General features: G+C 50.6%; 10 protein-coding genes across 10 annotated transcripts; 6 read left to right on the top strand and 4 right to left on the bottom strand.

Annotated features, from left to right (window-relative positions):
* Positions 1–255: 255 nt before the first annotated feature.
* On the top strand, positions 256–1,145 carry M437DRAFT_82349 (uncharacterized protein; the record flags this gene model as incomplete). Its single annotated transcript, XM_041027729.1, has 2 exons — positions 256–637; positions 694–1,145. 2 exons carry the CDS (start codon positions 256–258, stop codon positions 1,143–1,145), a joined length of 834 nt encoding a protein of 277 aa, XP_040882404.1.
* A 20-nt stretch (positions 1,146–1,165) lies between these two features.
* On the bottom strand, positions 1,166–1,790 carry M437DRAFT_63994 (isochorismatase; the record flags this gene model as incomplete). Its single annotated transcript, XM_041024341.1, has 2 exons — positions 1,166–1,351; positions 1,404–1,790. The coding sequence occupies 2 exons, from the start codon at positions 1,788–1,790 to the stop codon at positions 1,166–1,168; spliced, it is 573 nt and encodes a 190-aa protein (XP_040882403.1).
* A 1,272-nt stretch (positions 1,791–3,062) lies between these two features.
* On the top strand, positions 3,063–4,844 carry M437DRAFT_42865 (uncharacterized protein; the record flags this gene model as incomplete). Its single annotated transcript, XM_041020645.1, has 3 exons — positions 3,063–3,366; positions 3,420–3,528; positions 3,581–4,844. The coding sequence occupies 3 exons, from the start codon at positions 3,063–3,065 to the stop codon at positions 4,842–4,844; spliced, it is 1,677 nt and encodes a 558-aa protein (XP_040882402.1).
* Positions 4,845–5,700: 856 nt separating this feature from the next.
* M437DRAFT_28683 (uncharacterized protein) lies at positions 5,701–6,222 on the top strand (the record flags this gene model as incomplete). Its single annotated transcript, XM_041019143.1, has 1 exon — positions 5,701–6,222. A coding segment is annotated over one exon (522 nt), but the record flags the coding sequence as incomplete, so codon positions are not given.
* Positions 6,223–7,115: 893 nt separating this feature from the next.
* On the top strand, positions 7,116–8,117 carry M437DRAFT_82345 (uncharacterized protein; the record flags this gene model as incomplete). The annotated part of the gene is made up of 1 exon (XM_041027728.1): positions 7,116–8,117. One exon carries the CDS (start codon positions 7,116–7,118, stop codon positions 8,115–8,117), a length of 1,002 nt encoding a protein of 333 aa, XP_040882400.1.
* A 135-nt stretch (positions 8,118–8,252) lies between these two features.
* Positions 8,253–8,668, bottom strand: M437DRAFT_42392 (uncharacterized protein; the record flags this gene model as incomplete). The annotated part of the gene is made up of 2 exons (XM_041020565.1): positions 8,253–8,526; positions 8,577–8,668. The coding sequence occupies 2 exons, from the start codon at positions 8,666–8,668 to the stop codon at positions 8,253–8,255; spliced, it is 366 nt and encodes a 121-aa protein (XP_040882399.1).
* A 481-nt stretch (positions 8,669–9,149) lies between these two features.
* On the top strand, positions 9,150–9,939 carry M437DRAFT_42260 (Snf7-domain-containing protein; the record flags this gene model as incomplete). The annotated part of the gene is made up of 3 exons (XM_041020533.1): positions 9,150–9,336; positions 9,390–9,803; positions 9,857–9,939. 3 exons carry the CDS (start codon positions 9,150–9,152, stop codon positions 9,937–9,939), a joined length of 684 nt encoding a protein of 227 aa, XP_040882398.1.
* Positions 9,940–11,252: 1,313 nt separating this feature from the next.
* On the top strand, positions 11,253–13,136 carry M437DRAFT_42672 (uncharacterized protein; the record flags this gene model as incomplete). The annotated part of the gene is made up of 2 exons (XM_041020618.1): positions 11,253–11,474; positions 11,931–13,136. 2 exons carry the CDS (start codon positions 11,253–11,255, stop codon positions 13,134–13,136), a joined length of 1,428 nt encoding a protein of 475 aa, XP_040882397.1.
* A 608-nt stretch (positions 13,137–13,744) lies between these two features.
* On the bottom strand, positions 13,745–18,553 carry M437DRAFT_82342 (uncharacterized protein; the record flags this gene model as incomplete). Its single annotated transcript, XM_041027727.1, has 1 exon — positions 13,745–18,553. The coding sequence occupies one exon, from the start codon at positions 18,551–18,553 to the stop codon at positions 13,745–13,747; it is 4,809 nt and encodes a 1,602-aa protein (XP_040882396.1).
* An 851-nt stretch (positions 18,554–19,404) lies between these two features.
* M437DRAFT_82341 (S-adenosyl-L-methionine-dependent methyltransferase) lies at positions 19,405–20,390 on the bottom strand (the record flags this gene model as incomplete). Its single annotated transcript, XM_041027726.1, has 2 exons — positions 19,405–20,205; positions 20,358–20,390. 2 exons carry the CDS (start codon positions 20,388–20,390, stop codon positions 19,405–19,407), a joined length of 834 nt encoding a protein of 277 aa, XP_040882395.1.
* Between the last annotated feature and the right edge of the window lie 171 nt (positions 20,391–20,561).

Below are 20,561 nucleotides of genomic sequence, written 5' to 3'. Positions count from 1 at the left end.
GTGCTGATGCATCGGGTGGCAGGCAGTTGATGCAGCTGCAGCTTACACGAAGAATCCTTGTATCATGGAATCGAACTAATCAAAACTTCAGTTCTACATTGTACCTGTCTGAGACCGACAGAAATGCAAGTCGATAAAGGAAAGTTAGATGGTCGTAGTGCTTGAAGGGGTGGTCCAAGCGGTGGTATTCTTGGCTGTTCACATGCTTCGCGAGAGATTAGCAGAAGAAACAAACTTGATTGTGCGACGTCAAGCATGCCGCACTCGTCGCGCAGACCGCGCAAACCGTACCACCCAAAGCGGATCGTATCAGAAACAGAAGATGGCTGGTCCAGAGTTGAGCACACAGCACCTACAAGATACGGTAGCAAGCCCGTAGTGACTAGTTCGCTCCCAGCAGTCGACAGATCGCTCACGGTGCAGAAGCTTCTGGACGAACACAGTCGATGCAAGCAGCAATGGATAGAGAGCGAAGCGCGTCGATGGCTCCAACAGCTGTTGGCAAGGCAAATGCCTGAGGGCGGATGGTCTTTGAACAAAGCCGTCTGTGTCGCCTTGGGCAGTCCGAGTCTGTCATGGGCAAATCGTGTGAGGAGTGTCTGGCAGCTGATCATGTTTATGGATCTGGTAGACATGGGTACGAGACGAACTGTATGTCCACTCCTGACCCACAGCTAATATTCATACCTACAGTGCGACCAAATCTCAAGCACGCCGACGTGCTCAAGCTGTATGCTCAGGAACCACGCTTTACCTCGCTCGACAAAGACTTCCTCCAGTCCCTTGGTGTCGCCGTTCTGGAACCTCCACAGGCCGAGGAGCTAGCAGACGAGTCAGCCCTCATCTTCATACCTTGTCTCGAATGGCTTCTCGAGCTGCCTTTTATGCTGGTCGCTGTCAAGTCACAACTCTACGTCAGCTCGTCTATGCATTGGATCATCGACGAGGCCGAGCGCTCTCGTAACCGACTGTCGGCCGATACGAAAAGCGACACCTCAATGCTGGAACAATGCGACAACGCCATTGTCGCCGCGAAAGCTATCCTCGATACGCACCATCAGAACAAGATGCCAGAGGCCGATTTCGCCGACGGCCACAGTCTTGCCTTGACCATCTACACCTTGAAGCATGAACAAGAAGATTGAGGACATTCTCATTAACGAGTCTACTTGATCTCGCTGCTCTGGACAACGGTGCCAAATGCATCGGCAATCTCATTCAGCGCAGTCTTGGTCAGCTCCTCAGCTTCGACCCCTGGGATCGATCTGTCACCAATCGCATCCTCGACACAAACCACGTCGTAGCCCAACTCCGCTCCCTGTCTGGCCGTCGTTGATACGCAAACGTGCGCCTGCGCTTGTCAAGAACCGATTTACAAGGAGAAGGACTGTAGTCAAACATACCATGTACCCGGTAAGCACAATCTTGCCACCACCTAGGTGCTTGTGCAGGTCGGTGCCTGCAAACGAGCTAGGGTGGTTCTTGTGGATGACCTTCTCTCCATCCTTTGGCGCAAGCTCATCAAACTCTTCGGCCAGCTTGGTGCCAGGCGTAAAGACAGGTGCGCCGTCTGGTGTGTCGTGAACCACGTGGACAACCTTCCCATTCCCCTGGCGGTACTTTTGCAGGAGCGACGCGATGACCTTTCTAGAGGAGGCCGTGTTGGAGCACTTCAGCTTGCCCTCGGCATATTCGTTCTGAGCGTCAATGATGATGAGGGTGCTGTCGGCGACGCTGGCTGTTGATGGCTGCACTCCAATCAATTGGCGGAAAGACGTTGCAGAAGACATTTGTGAAGGTGTTGGCTGTTTGTACTTGGTGTGGATCTGATTATGAATGGCCAGAGTACTTTGTCAAACCTCTATATAGATGTCTGAGCATATGTTCAAGCCTCGATAGCATCATTTGCGGACATATCGCCCCATAATACAGTTAGACATGGCGGGGTACAGAAGCGGGGTCTGCCTTCCATGACCAAGTTTTCGGACTCACTCCAATCAACCTCGGACTTGTCCATCGTCTTCATCCGCTCGTTATGTATGCGTTTCATGTCGAGCAGTGCTGGGATCAAGAAAATGCTCGAGAGTCAAGACGTGCCTGCATTTTGCAACTTTGCCGAGAAACGGACCAGCATTTTCTCCTCACTTCCCCATCTTTACTTATCTGTCAACCATTGAACTCCGCCCAGTTGCTCATGAACGTACATATCGTCTGATGCTGCTTTCAAGTCTTGCGTCGAAGCTTCGTGGAGTGTATACAGCAGGAGTTGATCTCGAGCCGTGAGCAAGCGAAGAGGGTTGTGCATGACTGTTATCATATCAAGTGAGGTCTGAGCGAGAGACTAAGATGCACTGCTAAGATTCAGACGTTGCTCCTTTGCATACTCGCAGAGAAGGGCGATTGCCAATGCTTGGCGATATGTTGGCATTCATATAGTCCAACTTCTCGAGTGGGGTCCCAACACAAGATGACCATTGCAATACTCGTCAGGACGTGATGGCTGTTCCATGATACTAAGCAAGCAGTCTAGCTTGTTAGAGTCGCGTTCGGCTTTCACCTACCATTCATGATATCGACTACAGAAAGATGGAGCTGATAAGAGAAAGGTCACTCAATAGATTCCATCATTATAGCTTCTGTTCTGGATATGCTTATCGCTAGGTAACTGATCTTCAAAAGGCGAAATAGTCCCTGAACTGTTTCGATATCCTTGTTGCAGACATGAATTCGCCAATAGAAGCCGCTGCGAGTAAAGGAGACGGTCCGAAGACAACATTTGCTGCGGTCTTGTTTGCCCAGTCTGCGATCCTGGGCTTATCTCTTGGCCTGCGTACCTCTTTCTGAGGAGTAACATCAGTCTTGGTTGTCTACGAGAATGGTCAAGTATAATAGATCGCCGCTGTAGACGTGTCCTCTCATACATCCTTCATCGAGCTTCTTTCACCTGTACCATCTCTTAAAAGTACTCGATCGGTTCAGTTGTGTTGAGACTCGACTTCTACCTTACCCTGTGTTGACACTCATTCAATCTCGAGGACCAAGCGGTACCAACCAGACCAATCATGTCATCCGACAAGTTATCACGCGAGGAGACTCGTGTGAAGACACAATACGATATTGACCAAGAGAAGGGTGTTCCAATCTATCAAACGACGTCGGGACCTGTAGCAGGAGACGTCTTCGACGAGTCCTATGGGACAACACAACGCGGTCTCAAATCAAGACATGCTCAGATGATTGCTCTAGGAGGCACCATTGGTACTGGTCTGTTCGTAGGTAGCGGTCAGACGCTTGCCAGAGGTGGACCAGCATTTATCTTGGGATCGTTCGTCTTCATGGCTGCTTTGATCTGGATGATCGTTACCGGTAAGTCATCACGTCCAGTACTTTGTTCAAGGACTCGACTCTGACATATTCAGCTATTACTGAGATGTCGGCCTATCTGCCTACTCGTGGTAGTAGCATGACCATGTTTGCAGATCGATTTGTGTCATCCAGCTTCGGTTTTGCTTTGGGTTGGCTATACTGGTAACTCAATCGATCTCAACATTACGCTACCGTCTTGCTGACACAAAGAAAGGTATTCTCTTGGAATCTTGGTGCCCTACGAGATCACCGCAGCTGCGCTGGTCATCGAGTACTGGGGTTCCACCATCAACATCGCTGTTTGGATTTCGATCATGCTGGTCTTAATCGTTGCACTCAACCTATTGCCAGTCAAGTATTACGGGGAAGTCGAATTCTGGTTTGCAGGCACGAAAGTGATAATGATGGTCGGTCTCTTGCTTGTATCACTCATTATCTGCTTGGGTGGTGGTCCAAGGGGAGACAGGCTCGGATTTCGCTACTGGAACAACCCTGGAGCCGCAAACGTCTACCTTGCTGAAGGAAACACTGGACGCTTCATAGCACTGCTGTCGACCTGGGTGCTCAGTGCATTTCCTTTTGCATTCGCTCCGGAGTTGTTGGTTGCGACTGGTGGTGAAATCGAGGACCCGCGTCGCAACCTCCCCATCGCAGCCAGAAGATACTTCTATCGTCTTATCTTCTTCTACATATTCTCAGTCCTTGCTATTGGTGTCATCTGTCGCTCAGATGATCAGGCACTTACCAATGGTGGAGTTGGTGCTGGGTCTTCGGCTTTTGTGGTTGGCATCAAGAATGCTGGTATCCCTGTTCTGGACTCTATCATCAACGGAGGCATCATTCTCAGTGCTTGGTCGTCTGGAAACTCTTTCCTCTACCTTTCTGGAAGAAGTTTGTACTCACTTGCTCTCTCTGGTAATGCACCAGCTTGGTTCAAACACTGCACCAAGAACGGTGTACCAATTCGCGCAATGGGAGTATCATCTCTCTTTTCGCTCTTGGCCTATCTCAACGTTGCAAATTCTGCTAGTGTTGTTTTTAACTGGCTCGTCAACCTCACCAACACTTCGGCTTTCATCTCGTGGATCTGTTGCTGCATCACCTACATACGCTTCCGCAAGGCGTTCACCGCTCAGAACATCCCCAACTCTGATCTTCCTTACCGCAACACCATCATGCAGCCTTGGGGTGCATGGTTTGCAATGGTTTTCTTCACCATTTTGACTCTAATCAACGGCTTCACCGTCTTCTGGCCGCAGAACTGGTCAGTCGCTGATTTCTTCACGGCGTATGTTGGCATTCCGATCCCTATCGTTATCTACCTTGTTCACAAGGTCTTTTGGGCTAGACATGAGGCTTGGGCTCGTCCACCCCTGACTGTGGATTTAGTGAGTGGGCTTGATGAGGTGATGACTACGTACAAGGAAAAGAAGCCTTATACCAAGTGGTATCACTACGTCAAGGTGTTGTGGGAGTAGATCAATAGAGCTACAGACGCAGCACGAAATATCGCAATTTAAGACCTCTACGGCTTGAATCGTTTCGCGTGTCTGGATAACTTCTTTGTGCCGAGTAGAGCACAAGTGTGCTACCGCAGGTTTCGGAAATTTGTTTTCACCCACGCAAGGCAATGACGATCGATGTTTCCTACCGGCAGGGTGCAGGCCATGTCCAGAGGGAAGGAACTCGCCTGGATTTGCACATTCCTTGCGCACGATCTCGGTGAAACAAAGCTTCGTCGATTCCATGTTCACACAACACCTCTTTGTCTTGCAACCCTGTCCAGGAACGCTTCGCATCACGACTCCACCAGACGCACAAAGCGACATTCGACTTTCTTCCTCTGACACATTCCTCGACATCAGAGATGCTGCAATGGTATCTTCCGCTTGCGGACATGCTCTTTGCACTTGCACACCTTTGTTGTGGCTCAGAAGATGGCGATGGCCTCGATGATCTTGCCTCAAGCACTACGATCAGCAGGTGACAAAAACACTCCCACTCGTCTCGTCGTCGAGAAGATAATTCGCTTTCGAGATGGCTGGAATCCCACCAAACATACCACGAAACCCGTATCGATTACCACCCCATGTAAAATCCGGAGATAATGGACGAGTAGGCATCAACATTGGAGAGTGGAGCGAAAACGTTCAGGAGTGGTTAGAAGATCATCCAGGATTTCTGCCTAAGACCTACCTTCCTGATGGTCAACCAGCGGATGGTCGATTTCGAGGAATATGGCGCGAGATAATGCTCGTGACACAACTCATCCTGGATACTCGAACTTTTCACGATCCAATGGGCCCCTTAGGCAATATCGCCAAAGTTCGAAGGCAACTCAGAAATGCTGTCGCAAGGGCTGGAGAGATCAAGAATGCAGTATGTCTTGGATTGGGCTCGATTCGTTACACAAGTCCTTGGACATACAATGAGCACTACGTCCAGCAGTGCGGCGTGTTCATTGCTCTATGTCAAATGATCGAAGAGAAGCAGAAGATGGAACTAGGATCGCTGCCAGTCATCTTTCAAGACCCTGCTTTCCAGATCGAGGACCGATTCATCCTCGAGCAAAGCGGTGGTCAAACCATCGTCCAGAGCCCCGAAGCAAACAATCACATAAACATGCACTCGTTTGTTTATGCGCCTCACTTCCCGGCCAACTATCTGTTCGACACAATCCTCAGAGAAGGTCATGAGCCAGAGCTCTTGTACACGAACACGTTCCACGGTAGCCTGGGCCCAATAGGCTGGTTGATCACCGATAGCTACCTCAAAAAGGTGTACTGGACTCAAGACACAACCATCAATCAGCAGTCAGTCAACATGTATAACGCCGCCAGACGGTTTCTTGAAAATCGCGAGGGAATCGTGTATTGGGGAAACTATGCTCACGATTACAACAACCCGAGGCTGGCAAAAATATTGAGGCAGGCCTTTTCTAGGTCTTCCTTTTACGTGCGTAAAAGCGAGACGACAGCTTCCAAAGCGCCTCCTGTCGAGACAAAAGACGATATGGCTGATTTTGTATGGTAGAGACGTGAAGAATGGGGGTTCTGAATACAGTCTTGGTGTGTGTTTGCGAGATTGTTGTCATATTCGTCATCTGCGGCGTAGGTAGTTCTTAGTGAAGTATGAAATATCGATCTTTGTGGTAATTTGGCGGCAGTGTACGTGTGCCTTTTGAATGCTGCGCAAGGTGCGATCCTGATTGATATTATACACCCTTCCGAATCAAGTGATATGATAAGCCTAAGGGCAGATGAGGCATTTGATATGTGTTGATCCGTCTTGACGCGACTTCCGTATTCGCTCGTCTGTACAGCAGTGATGTTTTAGTTCATGTCAGAATGCTCCAGCAATCTATCAGGGGCAGCAGCATATAACAAAGATATGTTCTGAACTGGCGGCGCTCTTCATGTCTACAGTCTCGTTGCATAGTATTGTCGTAGATGAAGAGAGCTTGAGCAAATCGAGTTCTTCCCAGATAGACGAACGCTTCCGTGCAGATCTCGCGATGAGACTCGAACGATCACAACTGGATCCAAGGTGCGAGAAACAGCCATACTTGCAAGCAGACATAAATTTAGTAGTTCGAGGGTTGTCGTTCTTTATGTTGTTTTCCGAGTCAATGCGGTTGGCGATACAACGACCGAATAGTCGTTCCGGACCCACGGTACAGGAGTGAAAGTCACCCACAATCAGTCAAGCAAGCCCACATAGCATATCGTACGACAAAGACGATTAGCAAAATGGGTCCGGTAGTGGAGCCTGATCAACGAAAGCTTGAGGCCGCACTCGGCCACAAAGTCAGTACGGCGGCGTTCAAAGCGTTATGCAGCAAGTATGCACCACCGCCAGCACTTTACAAAAGCCGCCAGACCAGAGAACAAACTCGTCGACCAAACGACAAGCAAAACGGACGTCCGAACGGAGTGTATACCCACAGACCAAACTACGGGCTAGCTGGACGTCCAAATGGAGTGCATGATCGAAGTCCAGCTGCTGACCAAGCGAGAAGCTCACCGCACGCTCAGACTTTCGTCGGTGTGTCCCAGGATATTGAGGGCACACTCCAGGAGATCAGAGAAGAGCCTGAGTGGCAGGCATTTCGAGACCAGATCCAGAAAGTCGTGAAACATACGACCAATGTTCAGACTGTGATCTGTTTGGGCTTGGGCAACTGGGTTCCCCGAGAATTCTGTCATCGCACCAACTGTTTTGTCGTCCAGTATGCGGTCTTTGTATACATGTGCGAGAAGGTCGATGAGAGATGGAGGAACCAGTGCGTATCCAATGGTACCATCCACCAGCCGGCCAGACGATGCTTCCAAGATCCTGCTTTCGACGAGCAGACGAGATACCTCCTACGACATATCCCAAATTTGAGCAATTCACCAATCAACAATATCGTGCTCGACCCAGCGGCGTCAAAGATGATCAAGAACAACAGAGATACCTTGGTGTTCGCGCCTCATCTCAATTGCAACGTCTGGCCCGAGATTCTGTCTTTTCGTCCTCTGGTCTTCATTGGCAATAGCCCAAAGGGTTTCGGTGGACGAGATATGGCGGCGACGGAGACGTACATCCAAGAGTGTGAGATCATCAACAGTAATGACGTGGGCCTGCGATTCAAAGCGTTGCTGGCAAGTTTCAAGGCAACGGATACGGAATATCATCAATCGAATTTGGAACAGGGTCCTGTAGACCCAGACCACCTCGCCAATTTGACGATCTATCAGCGCATAAGCTGATCGCCTCGTTATGATGAGCGATGCACCACCAACGAGAGACGAGGATAAACCCTTGAAACATGGAACGGTACAACAGGATGTCGTCAGAAATGGAGATGTTGGTTCAGTATCAAATGCGGGGGACCATATCGCAGGCTACGTCGTTTGTCTGAGGGTGAGAGCAGTCTCGTATTGCTGCAGATTGATGGCGCCCGCAGACCATACGGTGATGGCTTGCACCTTTGACCAGGACCTGGATGAAGAAGGAGTGATGTACCCAATAATATTCAGCCAAGCACCAATCTGAAGGTTTTGGTGGTCGATGGTGTCGAGGAGCTGGCTGATGTCGACTCGAGCGGTGTGATGTTCTTGAGAAGGAAACTTGTGAAAAACGAGCAATGAAGCAGTTGGTTCATGGTATTGGGTTACACTTTGATACTCAGAGAAGTTGCAGAATACAAAAGACGATTGGATACCTACCATGCGAGAAAACGAACCTTGTCGCCTGGAAACAGCGAGTGAAGCTGGCTGACGGCGCAAAGCCGACTTGGCAATGGTGATGAATTACTCATGATTTGGGATCGTATCTGACATGGAGATATGCAGTAGATACTTGCAGCATATCGACAAAAGGCAAGGATGGTGAAGCCTAGCCAGAAGGTGGTTCTTTCCTTGATTGGTGCAGATTGGTGGCGTTCGATTGGTCGGCGTGTCAATCTCCAGGGCTTGGCATCTGGGTGCGTCATGCTTCACAGCGAACAGTGGGAGGCAGCCAGCAGGACAAACACTTCTCCACAACACAATCTTGACCAAGATCACACGCCTATCACCGCCAGCGGCTGCTGTATACTCCGATTCACCTAGAGCCACTACTTGTGCGACCCTCGGCTCCGACGTCTACCATCGCGCTATCCTCCTACCCCGCCATCACACGAGCACTCACGTCCCCCACCTTCGTGCCCGACCATCGCCATTCGCTATAGTCTACCTCTATAGCCAACAGCTCCTCCACCCTTACACCTACGAGCGCCACCACACGAAGCATCTTGCAACATGTCCGGCTGGGGGTTGGGAGGTTGGTTTGGCGGCAACTCGGCCGCCAAGAAAGATGCCCCAAAGAAGGCCATTCTGCAGCTGAGGAGCACCCTCGAGATGCTGAACAAGCGTGAGAAGCACTTGCAGAACCAGATGGATGAGGAGGATCAGAAGGCTAGGAAGTTCATCAACACGAACAAGACTGGTACGCACACCTCGCCCATGGCAACTTGCGCCGCCCTCTAACTCCTCTTACAGCCGCCAAGAACGCCTTGCGAAAGAAGAAGCAACTTGAGACTACCTTGGAACAAACATCCGCTCAGATCATGAACCTCGAGGGTCAGATCGCAAGTATCGAGACGGCCAACATCAACAAGGAGACCCTGGACGCGCTGGGCAATGCCTCCAAGGCCATGAAGACCATTCACGGTGGCTTGACAATCGACAAGGTCGATGCTACCATGGAAGATCTCGAAGAACAACATGCCATTAGCAAGGAGATTGCCAGCGCTCTTACTCAAGGCTCTACCGCAAATGCTGTCGACGATGATGAGCTCGAATCAGAGCTTGCTGACCTTCAACAAGAGGAGCTGGATAACACTATGCTCAAGACTGGTACCATGCCTGTGCACGACCAGGTCCACCGCATGCCTAGTGTCAACAATACCGAACGTGAGTCCTGCAAATATGTACGATGCGTGCTTACACATACTGACTGTTCACAGCAAGAGGCAAAGCCCCCGCTCAAGAAGAGGAAGACGACGAAGAGGCCGAGCTTCGGAGATTACAAGCTGAGATGGCCATGTAGTCTCGTTCATCTCCTTTTCTTCTTCTCGCTACATCTTGACTGCAAAGACCATATTAACTTCGAGGCATACCCTGGTTCTGTTCTGTTTTTCCCTGGGCGGGCGTTAAGGTGCCACGGCTACGACTTTCACTCTGAGATGGCGTCTGCTTCTGTCGACATAGCAATTTCGCGACTTCAATTCGATCTAACAACCTTCCTCTACTACTATTGTCCCTAATGCCGCTTCTAGTTCTGTACTCAATACATGCCGTATCCTACAGTCATATACATCCTCTGCATTCAGCACTATTGTCCCAAATCCACTTCCACCCGAACCCAACATACCTCTTGAGAAGTTCCCCTAGCTACCGACTGGCTGTGTTGCCCATGTTTGATGACCAGAGACATGACTGCGCATGTTTTGGAAGCTACTTGTGGTCTAGGATTCCTTGTGACAGTTCAAGTACAGTCTCACAGCCGTGGCAGAACTTGATGGGTGAGCGTTTTGTGGGCATTCTTCTGATGCATGCACTGCTTTCTCTTCTGGCTCTCTGGAGTACTCAAGCGTTCAAGGTTGATCTCATACTGATATCTGCTCGGCATGTTAGACTTCGTATGCCTCGAATCATTGACAACCAACCTTTCATGGCTAGCATGTCTCTGGGCATGCTAGAATCCATGGCAACTGCTTTCTTCGTGATGAGGAAAATGAGCAAGCAGAAGACGTGCGTAAATAGAGACAAGAAAAACATTGTGGTAGTTGCACGAACTCTGATGGAAGATGGCAGAGGGTAGACTGAATGAATTCTTGGGTATTTATTGCGCTTTTACATAGTTGCATCTACCATGACGACGAACGTATCGAACTGCCTCTTCAAGACGTCGGGTTTATCCTCACATGTACTACGAGGAGAAGAAAAAGTAAACTTGTTAGGAGATGTCCATATAGAGTAAGCTGTGTTACGTTGACCCAATCCGCGATGAGAGAGCTTGATAAGGCTTTATGCTCGGGTAATCTTGAACATATTGCTTCTCAAATCAACTCATCTGTTTGTCGAACATAGTTGCACCTTCTTAAACTTTACAATCCAGCTGTTTGTCGCTATCAGAATCCAGATGTGAGAAGCACCAAGCATCTAGACTCCATATCATCGCTGTCAATCGCAGAGAGAAGGTCGATATACCGCAGCCATGAACGACCGCCGACCTCGGGTGGGGGTCCGCTGACAGTGCAACTCTAGCCGATTAACAACCACCACCAGTCATCCCGCCGGGTGTGTCATCCAGCTTTCTCAGTTCCTATCAATGACCATACAGATGGATTTGCAATCAACATGTCCGACCCCAAAGCGACCGCTGGTGGATCAAAATCACGGACGGGATGCTCAGAGTGCAAAAGAAAACGCGTGAAATGTGATGAGGGCAAGCCTAGTTGCGGAAGGTGCAAGAGACATCCCGAGCGATGCTCGTATGAGTTGAAACTGTCTTGGACGCAGGGTCGACCTTTCAAGAAGCCGAGGACGAAAGAGCCTTGGGTCATAAATCTCGATGCAAAAGTTGCAACTTCCGATTCTGATGCGACACAGCCTTCTGCCGCTCAATCTGAAGGAGAGACTACTGATAAGGCAATTTCGACCACCGAGCCGCAATTACTACAACTTCCAGATCATCCACAGAATCCTGAGATAGAAACATTAAATGGTAAGTGTCTTTTTGTGACTGTTGCTTCATCCAACATCCTCACATCATCATAGCATTGCAACCTTTCGATGACTCCATTGGCCTCGACGACTACCAAGACAACGTTTTCCTCCCCGAGGACAGTACACTTGCAGATGCAAATCTGGTCGATCTCCCATCCGATCTTGATTTTGAGCCAGCTGATGAAACGATCGAGCGTAATGTCTCTCTATTGCCTTTCCAGCACTATACTCCACCGAGTAAGTTGATTGATTGCTGATCTGATTCAGAGGTGCTGATGCATACCAGCTCTACCACCATCCCTAAGCCAGTATCCACTGTTGTGTCCATCTGAGTCTCCTAATGCTTACTTCTTCCTTCACCATTATATCACACATACATCGCTTACACTTTTCCCATTGATGGCACCTGCAATACATCAACAGGTCCTAACGGTCGCGGCTCAAACACCACATCTACTCTCGGCAGCTTTAGCTTTATCTTGCGATCAAGTACGGCGCCTCCGTGGAAATGATTCAATCGAGCTACAGAATCGAGCATCTTTCTTCTTGCGCAAGGCCATCACTGGTTTACGGAAGGCGATGAACGATCCAACAGAGGCACCCGCCTTCTCAACCATATGCACTGTTCTCTTCCTATGTACGAACGAAGTCATGGCTGGAAACACCATGGCCATGCGTACACATCTCAATGGTGCAGAACATTTGCTATCCCTCGCTCTCGGGAAATCTAGACACGAAGCCGTCGCAGATCTGGACGACCAAAAACTGTTTCTCATTCGTTGGTTTGCTGTCGTAGATATATTCGCCAGCATTATGAGCCTTGATAAGACTACCTCCTCAGATGGTCAATTCTGGTCGATAGGAGCTCCAAGCAGCACTCCCTCGCCACAGTACATTGACGAGTTCGTCGGCTTCTCACTGGAGCTGATGCCAGTCCTTGCGCGAATAGGTCGTATGGCACGTCTGCAACGCCGCCGCAAGTCTTTAGGATCTTCACTCGGCTCCGGCTATGCCGAGATGGCTGATGACTTAGATATGCTGTTAGCAGACAACATCTTACTTACCGAGCAACAGCTTTCCCTCCTGTTCACCCGCGCTTCGTCGCCTTCGCTCTCACATACACAGGATCCCGTGCTGGTGGTCGAAGCTGTATACGTACACCAGATGTTCGTACACGCCGCACTGTTGCACTTATACCGTCGCGTACAAGAGCTTCCAGAGCTCGATCCAAAGCCTGCAGTAGCGCTAGCTTTTATGCTGGATCTGCTAGGAAAGCTTAGACCAGAATCGCCCGCTAATGTTCTGATTCTTTGGCCGCTGTTCACAGCAGGATGTGAGGCTGAGGATCCACAATTAAGGGATTACATCGAAGCTTGCATGAATCGCATCCGCAACTACGGCTGGGGCAATGCAGATGCCGCTTCGGCGGCCTTGCGAGCCTACTGGGACCAAGGCAATGGCGAGCGCTGGGATGTCTTTCTTGAGCGCAGAGGCTTTGATGTTGTGCTATTCTGATGGCTGCTCTTGTACACAAGAAAACAGGCAATCGACTTGCGGTAGTATAGCAGGAACATCTATCACTCGCAAGATATGTTGGGCAAAAGAAGGAAGGGTCGATGCACATGTAGGACATATCGAGAAGCAGCCATCGATGAGACGCCCTTTCCGGCCCAAATTTCACGTTTTGATCTTGTGAGGAAAGGCAAGAGCGATTGGTCAAGACAGCTAGCAATGACCCAAGGAAAGCAGGTTCGCCAGGGATAAATCGAAGATCATGAACATGGAAAAAGAGGCGCAAGTGGGAAAAAATAGGGGTATTTGTGATTCTCAAGAAGTGTTCCAATGGTAGCCTCCGCTGTATGTGATGGATGAAACGCCTTTGCCTAACCCATTCTTTTCTTCATGCATTGAATAACACGCCTGAAACTCATCCACTCCGTCGCTTGAAAGTAAAAAGAATGCCTCCCTCCCTCCATGAGGCACGCGACTGTGCCTCATGATGTATAACTCCGGAAAAAAGCAATAATGTTAGAGCAAATAAAAAACAAGAATAGCAAAGGTAGTGCGAATAACAACGCCTCATAATCTTCGTGCCCTGCATCAGTGCCTAATCGTGAACGCCTCTAAGCTTTCTGCTCGTCAGTCTTCTGCTTCTTAGCTTCGTGGTCACCATCGTCATCGATCTCAATTGGTCGCTTGAGGCCTCCATGAGCGTTGGAGTCTGCTGGAGGAGTCGGAGCCACGGGTGCTGGCGTCGGCGTAGCGACTGGTGCGATCGATGGGGGCTGTGCTGGCGCGGCTTGTGCCTGAGGAGCCACTGGAGCTGGTGTAGTGGTCGAAGACACAGGCGCAGGGGTCTGTTGCTGTGCCGCAGGAGCTGGTGTCGGCACCTGCGACGATGTAGATGCTGGATTTGACTGGACTGCAGGTGCAGGTTGAGAAGCAGGGGCTGCTTGAGTCGCCGCAGAAGGCGCAGGAGCTTGCTGGACAGTCGCAGCAGGCGCAGGGGCTTGTTGAGCAGTTGCAGGAGGTTGTTGAGTCGACTGGCCTGAGGCTGGTGCAGGAGAAGGTTGCGTTGGCTGAACCGGAGCAGGAGCAACAGGTTTTGAGTTGACAGGAGTCGAAGCTTGGGCCTGTGCTGCCGGCGTTGTTGCAGTCGATGGGGGCTGGGACGGCTGAGTGAATGTCGGCCTGGGTGCTTGCACTTGTGGTACTGAAGGCGTGGGTGCGAGATTGGGGCGAGTGTGAGGCGTCTGCTGCTGTCCTGCTGGAGGCTGCATTCTTTGCTGCTGCGGGGGCTGTGGCTGCGCGTACGGACCAGGTCTAGGTGCAACACCTTGGTGTGCCGGTGGTCCTTGATGATAAGGAGCATTTGACGGACCTTGTCTGAAAGGTTGCGCACCAGGCATGGCTGTTTTGAGTGCTTCAGCTAGCGCCTGTTCTGAGCTGGATCCTTGTTGCACAAGATGGGAACCTGTGTTAGGTCGTTGACCCATTACAGGCTGCGAGCCTGGCATACTCTGTTGAGGTGGCTGGCTGGGGGCACCTTGTGGTTGTGAAGCTGGGCCTGGAGCAGTTTGTGGGGCACCTGGCTGCGCCTGACCTTGAGGCGGTCCGCCTTGAACAGGAGCCGGACCGTTCATCTGAGGCTGCGCAGGGGCAGCAGATGCTGTCTCTGCCTGTGTTGTGGTGATGATATTTTGGATAGCTTTGTAGAGCTTTTCCTCTTCTTCAGACTCGAAGGGACCGTGTTCTTGATCACGGCGAATGTGTCTATTAGTAGCCTTGCGGAAGATCGCCCTGTGCTTGTCCTGCTCTGGGCCTTGGAAGTTGCTCAGATACTTTTTGTGGTAGTCCATAATATTGTCAATCATCTTTTCAGAAGTGATCCCGCTCTGGTTGTGTGCTGGAGGAGGAGCCTGACCAGGTGCTGGAGCCATCACAGGTCGAGGGGGCTGCGGCTGACCGTTGGGCGCTCCAGGAGCTTGACCGACTCCCGACTGATAAGGCTGGCCTGGAGGCGGGTGAGGAGCTTGGCCTGGTTGCGATTGGGGCTGCTGTGGATGGCCTTGCTGCGCTAGGCCTTGTGGTTGACCAGGTTGCGCCGGTGGTGGTTGCGGCGGTTGGCCATAAGCATTGCCTGGCGGCCGAGGGGGTTGAGGGTAAGGAGCATACGGGGCTCTACTCGGCGGGCCATAAGGCGATCCAGCGGCGGCAGTACCTGGTGTGGTCGAGGCATATGGGGAGTAGTAGGTGCCGGGCTTTTGTTGCGTAGTCGGAACAGGTGGTCGTGCCACGTTCTGTACAGTTGGCGGTCCATAAGGTGTACCGTAAGGGCTTGGTCTAGCATAAGCACCGTACGCAGGAGCTGCAGGATGACCGTATGGGTACTGATTATTCGGGTAGTAAGGGTATTGCTGTTGCTGAGGTGGTCTGTTGTCTGGAGGCGGCGTTGGAGCCTTTCGTTTCTTCTCCTTGTCGATCGAAACATTGGGGTTGATCTTCCAAAGTCTGCCTTTGCCAATCTTGCCAGCCTCCTCGAAAGCCTCACTACTGATGAGATTGTGTCGGACACTACTCTGCCAGCCATGGGTTGTACTCCTATACTTGAACCAAGGATACATCTTCTGCATGGCGTCGTAGATTTGTTGCAGATCCATCACACCGGTCGGAGCTTTAGATAGTGCCTCGTGAATGAGGACAACATATGTTTGAGTTGGTTTCTTGAGCTCTTCCTCGGTGTATTCTGATTCGGGTTTTTGTGGAGACGGAGACTTGACAATCCTCTTCGGCTTGTTCGCATCCTTGTCAGGTGTAGGCTGAGCAACCAGAACACCTCCCTCAGTCTTGACCTCGGCCGAAGGTGTGGCGTTGTTATGCTCTTGGATAGCCATAAGCGCTGGATCGATCTCGACAGATTGGCTGAGATGTTCTCCTTCACGTCCATCTTCTGGTTTGGAGTCTTTCTTTGTGGTACTTCCGCCTTCTGCTCTGGCAAGAGCCAAGAGTTCAGCAAGCGGTGGAACGACCTTGCCTAACTTTTGCAACTCTTTAGTCTTGCGCTTGATGATTGCCTCATCGCGTTTGGACATGACACCGTTCTTTGGAGGTCTTCCGGGACCTTTTCGCTTTTGAGGAATTTCCTCCGGTGCTAAGCCGGCGAGAATTGAACCAGGAGGTAAATCGGCAGGTATGGCGGGAGGCGTTTGAGATGGAGTCACTTGCAAAGCTTGAAGAGCCTCATAAGAATCGGGCTCAATTGACGGCTTGACATCGACTGGCTGGGATGGAGGTGGCATCTCGGTCGTGGTTACAGCAGATTCCCTTCTCTCTTCGAAGACGGGTGGAACGGCCTCGGGCTGCTTGGGCGTGACAATGGTTTGCTCGGCAGGCTGAGCATCTTTTGGCCTTTCGGTCTTGTCGCTTGTCTCTGTCTTTTGAGGTAGGGGCACCTTTTGTACTGGCTTCTCGACCTTGTCCGCCTTGGGTGTTCGGGGCATCTTCTCTGCCTTTTCCGCTCTCGGGGGCTTGTCGGTCTTGATGGACTGTTTTCCAGACTTGGATGGTCTTCTTTCCTTCTCTTTCTCCTTTTCCTTTTCCTTCTCCTTCTCCTTGACTTTTGCCTTCTCGGGTGCCTTTTCCTTCTCCTTTTCGGGTTCCTTCTCTTTCTCTTTATCCTTAGTCTTTTCCTTCTCTTTCTTCTTCTCTTTCTCCACTTCTTTCTCCTTCTTGTCTTCCTTCTCGACAGGCAGTCCAGCAACGGCGGGGAAATTCTTCTTGAGCTTGAACTTGAGCTTGACAATTCTACGTGGTCGCTCTTTCTTCTGCACCGGACGTTTGAGGCGTAGAGGCTCGTCTTCAGATGATACGTCTTCCTCTTCGTAGTCGTGACCGAAGGTAGCACTGACGACACTATCCAAGTCGGAAAGAGAGCTGTCCGTGTCAGAAAGAATGTGGACAGGCTCTTCCTCTTCGTCCTCGTTGCGAGCGTTGTCTGGCAGCTTAAATATGATGGTTATGCCCTGGATAAGAATCTCACTTCCGTGGTGTAGCTTGACCACAGAGCCTTTGTCGACATGAGTGTCATCGTGGAACACACCATTCCTACCGTTGACAAGCATTTCCCAGTAAGCCTTCTGTAGATTGTATTCGATACGAATGTGTTTGCGCGAAATGTTCTTGAATGATTGTCCGGCCTGAGGATGGATTGGGATGAAAGGACACTCATACTCGAAAGGTTTGTCCTGTTGAGGCTGCCAGTCGAGCGAAAGGTCGTATGGGTTAGTGAGAAGCGATGTAGGATCGACAGAGTGAGACGAGTTGGTCGAGCGAAACTGCTTGCGCTTGCGCCTTTTGGACTCTTCGTTCTCTTCGCTGTCGTATTCAATGTTGACACCAACAATGCCACCGCTTTCGCTGACATTGCTGCGAGCAATATGGCGACCCTCATCCTCCAAGTTCATTTCCGCATCTTGTTCCATTTGGACATCCCGGTTCAACTTCATTTTGTGTCTTCGACCTGCCTTACGCTCAAACTTTGCAGCATTTAGATCACGACCCAGTTCGACCGCATAGGTATTAACATAGAAGTCGCCATCGGGAAATTGCAGCTTCGCAAAAGCTTGCATGGGATCGTTTTGAGCGTCTTGTACGGGAGCAGCCTCTTCGGCTTCGTATGAAGCAAGAGCAAGGTCAGCGGGGAAAAGCGAGTTCGTCGGCAGGTTCAGGTCGGCGACAGCATTTTCAAGCTCGGAATAGTCTTTGATTGGTGTTTGCGGCTGAAGAGGTTGCGACTGATCTAGGGGATCCACAGACTGGTCCAGTTGGTCGGTAGGCTCGTGCAGAGAGAGCGACTGTGGTAGGTCCGGGTTGTCGAGCACAGTTTGATCGGGCAAGATCGGTTGTGCCTCTTGTGCCTGGGGCTGTGTTTGCTGCTCAGTCTGCGTCTGTGTCTGCGATAGTGCTCCTGGCTCGGCTTGTTCGGATTGGCCGGCCGTATTTGAGGCCTCTTGTCGGTGTTCTGGTTCGTCTTCGAAATCTTCGGGGAATAGCGATTGTGCTAGGGACATGGGCCTCGATGGAGGCTTGGGACGACTTTGCACTTGTTCGGGTATCGTTTGCGAAAGAGAAACTGATTGCGACTTTGGATCAAGAGGCTGGGTGTCGGAGGCAGGTGGTACTGCATGATTTGTGTCTGGTCGGGGACTTTGTTGCGCAACTTCCCTGGCTGCTTGATTGTCGTTCTTGGGGGTTTGCGGCGGCGCAAGGCTTCGTTGTTGTTCGAGCTGGGTCGTTCCTTCGTCCACATTGTTCATGTCGGGATCCAGTTCGGGCCATGGCGAGTTCAGGGGAGAGGGCGAGGGTGCTTGGGGAGTTTCGTAGTCATGAGGCGCAAAGGCAGCATGCCCGAGACTCGTTGCTTCCACTTCCATGACCGTCGGCGGCGTGATAACATGTCTCTAGGGCTTTGTGATTCCGCGCATTCACTATCTTTGACGCTGGCGCATGCGTCTCCTGTGCGCAAATGTTGCCGTCCGAGTAATCCGTATACAAGATCGACTTTTCTTTCGCGATCCAAACTCTGACCCGTCTGGAACACGCTGTCAAGCCCTCTGCCCTCTCTAAACCCGCGGGCCAAGATCCTCAACTGCCAGGCGGTGAAGAATCATGGACCCGTTGCGGGATCTAACTTCACTCCCGCTTTTACCTTCTCAAACCGTGACATGTCTTGCTTGTCACCTCACCCTTCAGATACCAATTCATCGTCCTTTACAAAGTAGCAAATGTCTCTAACAAACAATCGCTTCTAATTACCATCTATCTGTATATATCCACTCGATCGGCTTTTTTTCAGTTTATGTTTGTCCATCGTTGAGGCGGATGTAAAGGATTGACATGAATGAACTCAACGCCAAGCTTAGATCGGCTCATCGTTTGGAGATATGGCTACCGTATGCCAGGGTCACTCCCTTGACGATGATTTTTGACGGTGCTCCGATCATCATGGCACTTCTAGCATGTCTAGACTGTATTACACTTCTAGGATAGAGTGCTGAGTACTCGCAAGTATGTGAACATGGCTATGTACAGCCTATCTTTGATGGTGTGAGGGTGGGGACCAATTTTCTGTGGAAGTTGTAGTTCAAAGAATCCCGGGCGTGTGTCAACATACAATCTAACTCGCACACCTGATAGAATTCCGGCATATGTCGCAGTGTCTAGCAAACAAAAAGCATTAATCTGACGCCATGGGTTGTCCTAAAGAAGACTCAAAGGCTCACCACTAAACCTTGCGAGCCACAGCCCTCAGTCTAACATAATTCAAGAACTGACTGCCATCCTCCTCTCGTGTGACCACAGTCTCCATTATATCACAGACCTGCTTGACGATATTTCCTCGCTTGCTTTCTTCCACCACATTCAACATCTCTGCACCCATCAACTTGACCCATCCCTCCAAACCGCCAGATCCATCAGCAGACTTGGCAGTACATTTAGTAGGTCTGTATTCCAACTCGCACTTTTCAACTTCAAAGCCAGATTTCTGAAGTTGTTGTGTCATCCATACATCGCTGGGGAAGAACCACGGACAAGACTCTCGAGCAGTAGAGAGGGGGATGCCATTGGCAGTGAGGACGGAAAGAATGGTTGCGTGAACGGCTTCCACATTACCTTTTCCACCCATCTCAAACACAAAGACACCGCCTGGCTTCAAAGCCGAGTGAACATCTTCGAACACTGCATCTCTGGTACTTGGTTCGCGAAGGATCCAGTGGAGTGCAGCGTTGCTGAATACTTTATCCCAGCTGCCGTTGACTGCTTCAGCACATTCGGAAATACGACGACAATCCTGGAGTTTGAAGGTGCAATTTCGGCTAGAGTGTTTCTCTTGCGCTGTCTCAATGAAGGAAGCTGATGCATCAAGTCCGAAGATGTGGCCTTGAGGTAAGGATGCAGCGATTTGAGCAGTCAAGGGTCCATCGCCGCAGCCAATGTCGAGGATTCTGTCGGTAGGTTTGGGTGCGAGGTAGGACAGTACGGTAGTGGTGAGTTTAGGAACGAAGCTTGCGGCTGCCGAGTAGGCCTGTCTTTGTCAAAATTCGAGCGTCAACAATGCTTCTTCTGCTGAAAGCAGAATACTGACAACATGATCATCCACACGCGTGGCTAGCTAGGCATTTCGTCTGCTGTCATGACGCCCATGTCACAAAGACCTTCAAAAAGATAGATGCATACCTCAGAAGACCATTTATCATTGGGCTGACTCATGTTACTGGACTTGTGAAGATACTGTGTGTTATGAAATGAACTGACTTGAGCCTTGAGGCCTTCATGTTGATATATAGACCTCGTAGAGGCACCTAGGTAGATGCGGAGTTGAGCATGTATTGCGACATCGGACGTCGACTCCGCGATCGGCACTCATACTATCAACCACTC

The sequence above is a fragment of the Aureobasidium melanogenum genome, assembly GCF_000721775.1.
Source record: "Aureobasidium melanogenum CBS 110374 unplaced genomic scaffold scaffold_4, whole genome shotgun sequence".
Taxonomy (NCBI): domain Eukaryota; kingdom Fungi; phylum Ascomycota; class Dothideomycetes; order Dothideales; family Saccotheciaceae; genus Aureobasidium; species Aureobasidium melanogenum.
Note: the sequence above shows the minus strand (reverse complement) of the source record. Positions and strands in the feature narration are given on the sequence as shown.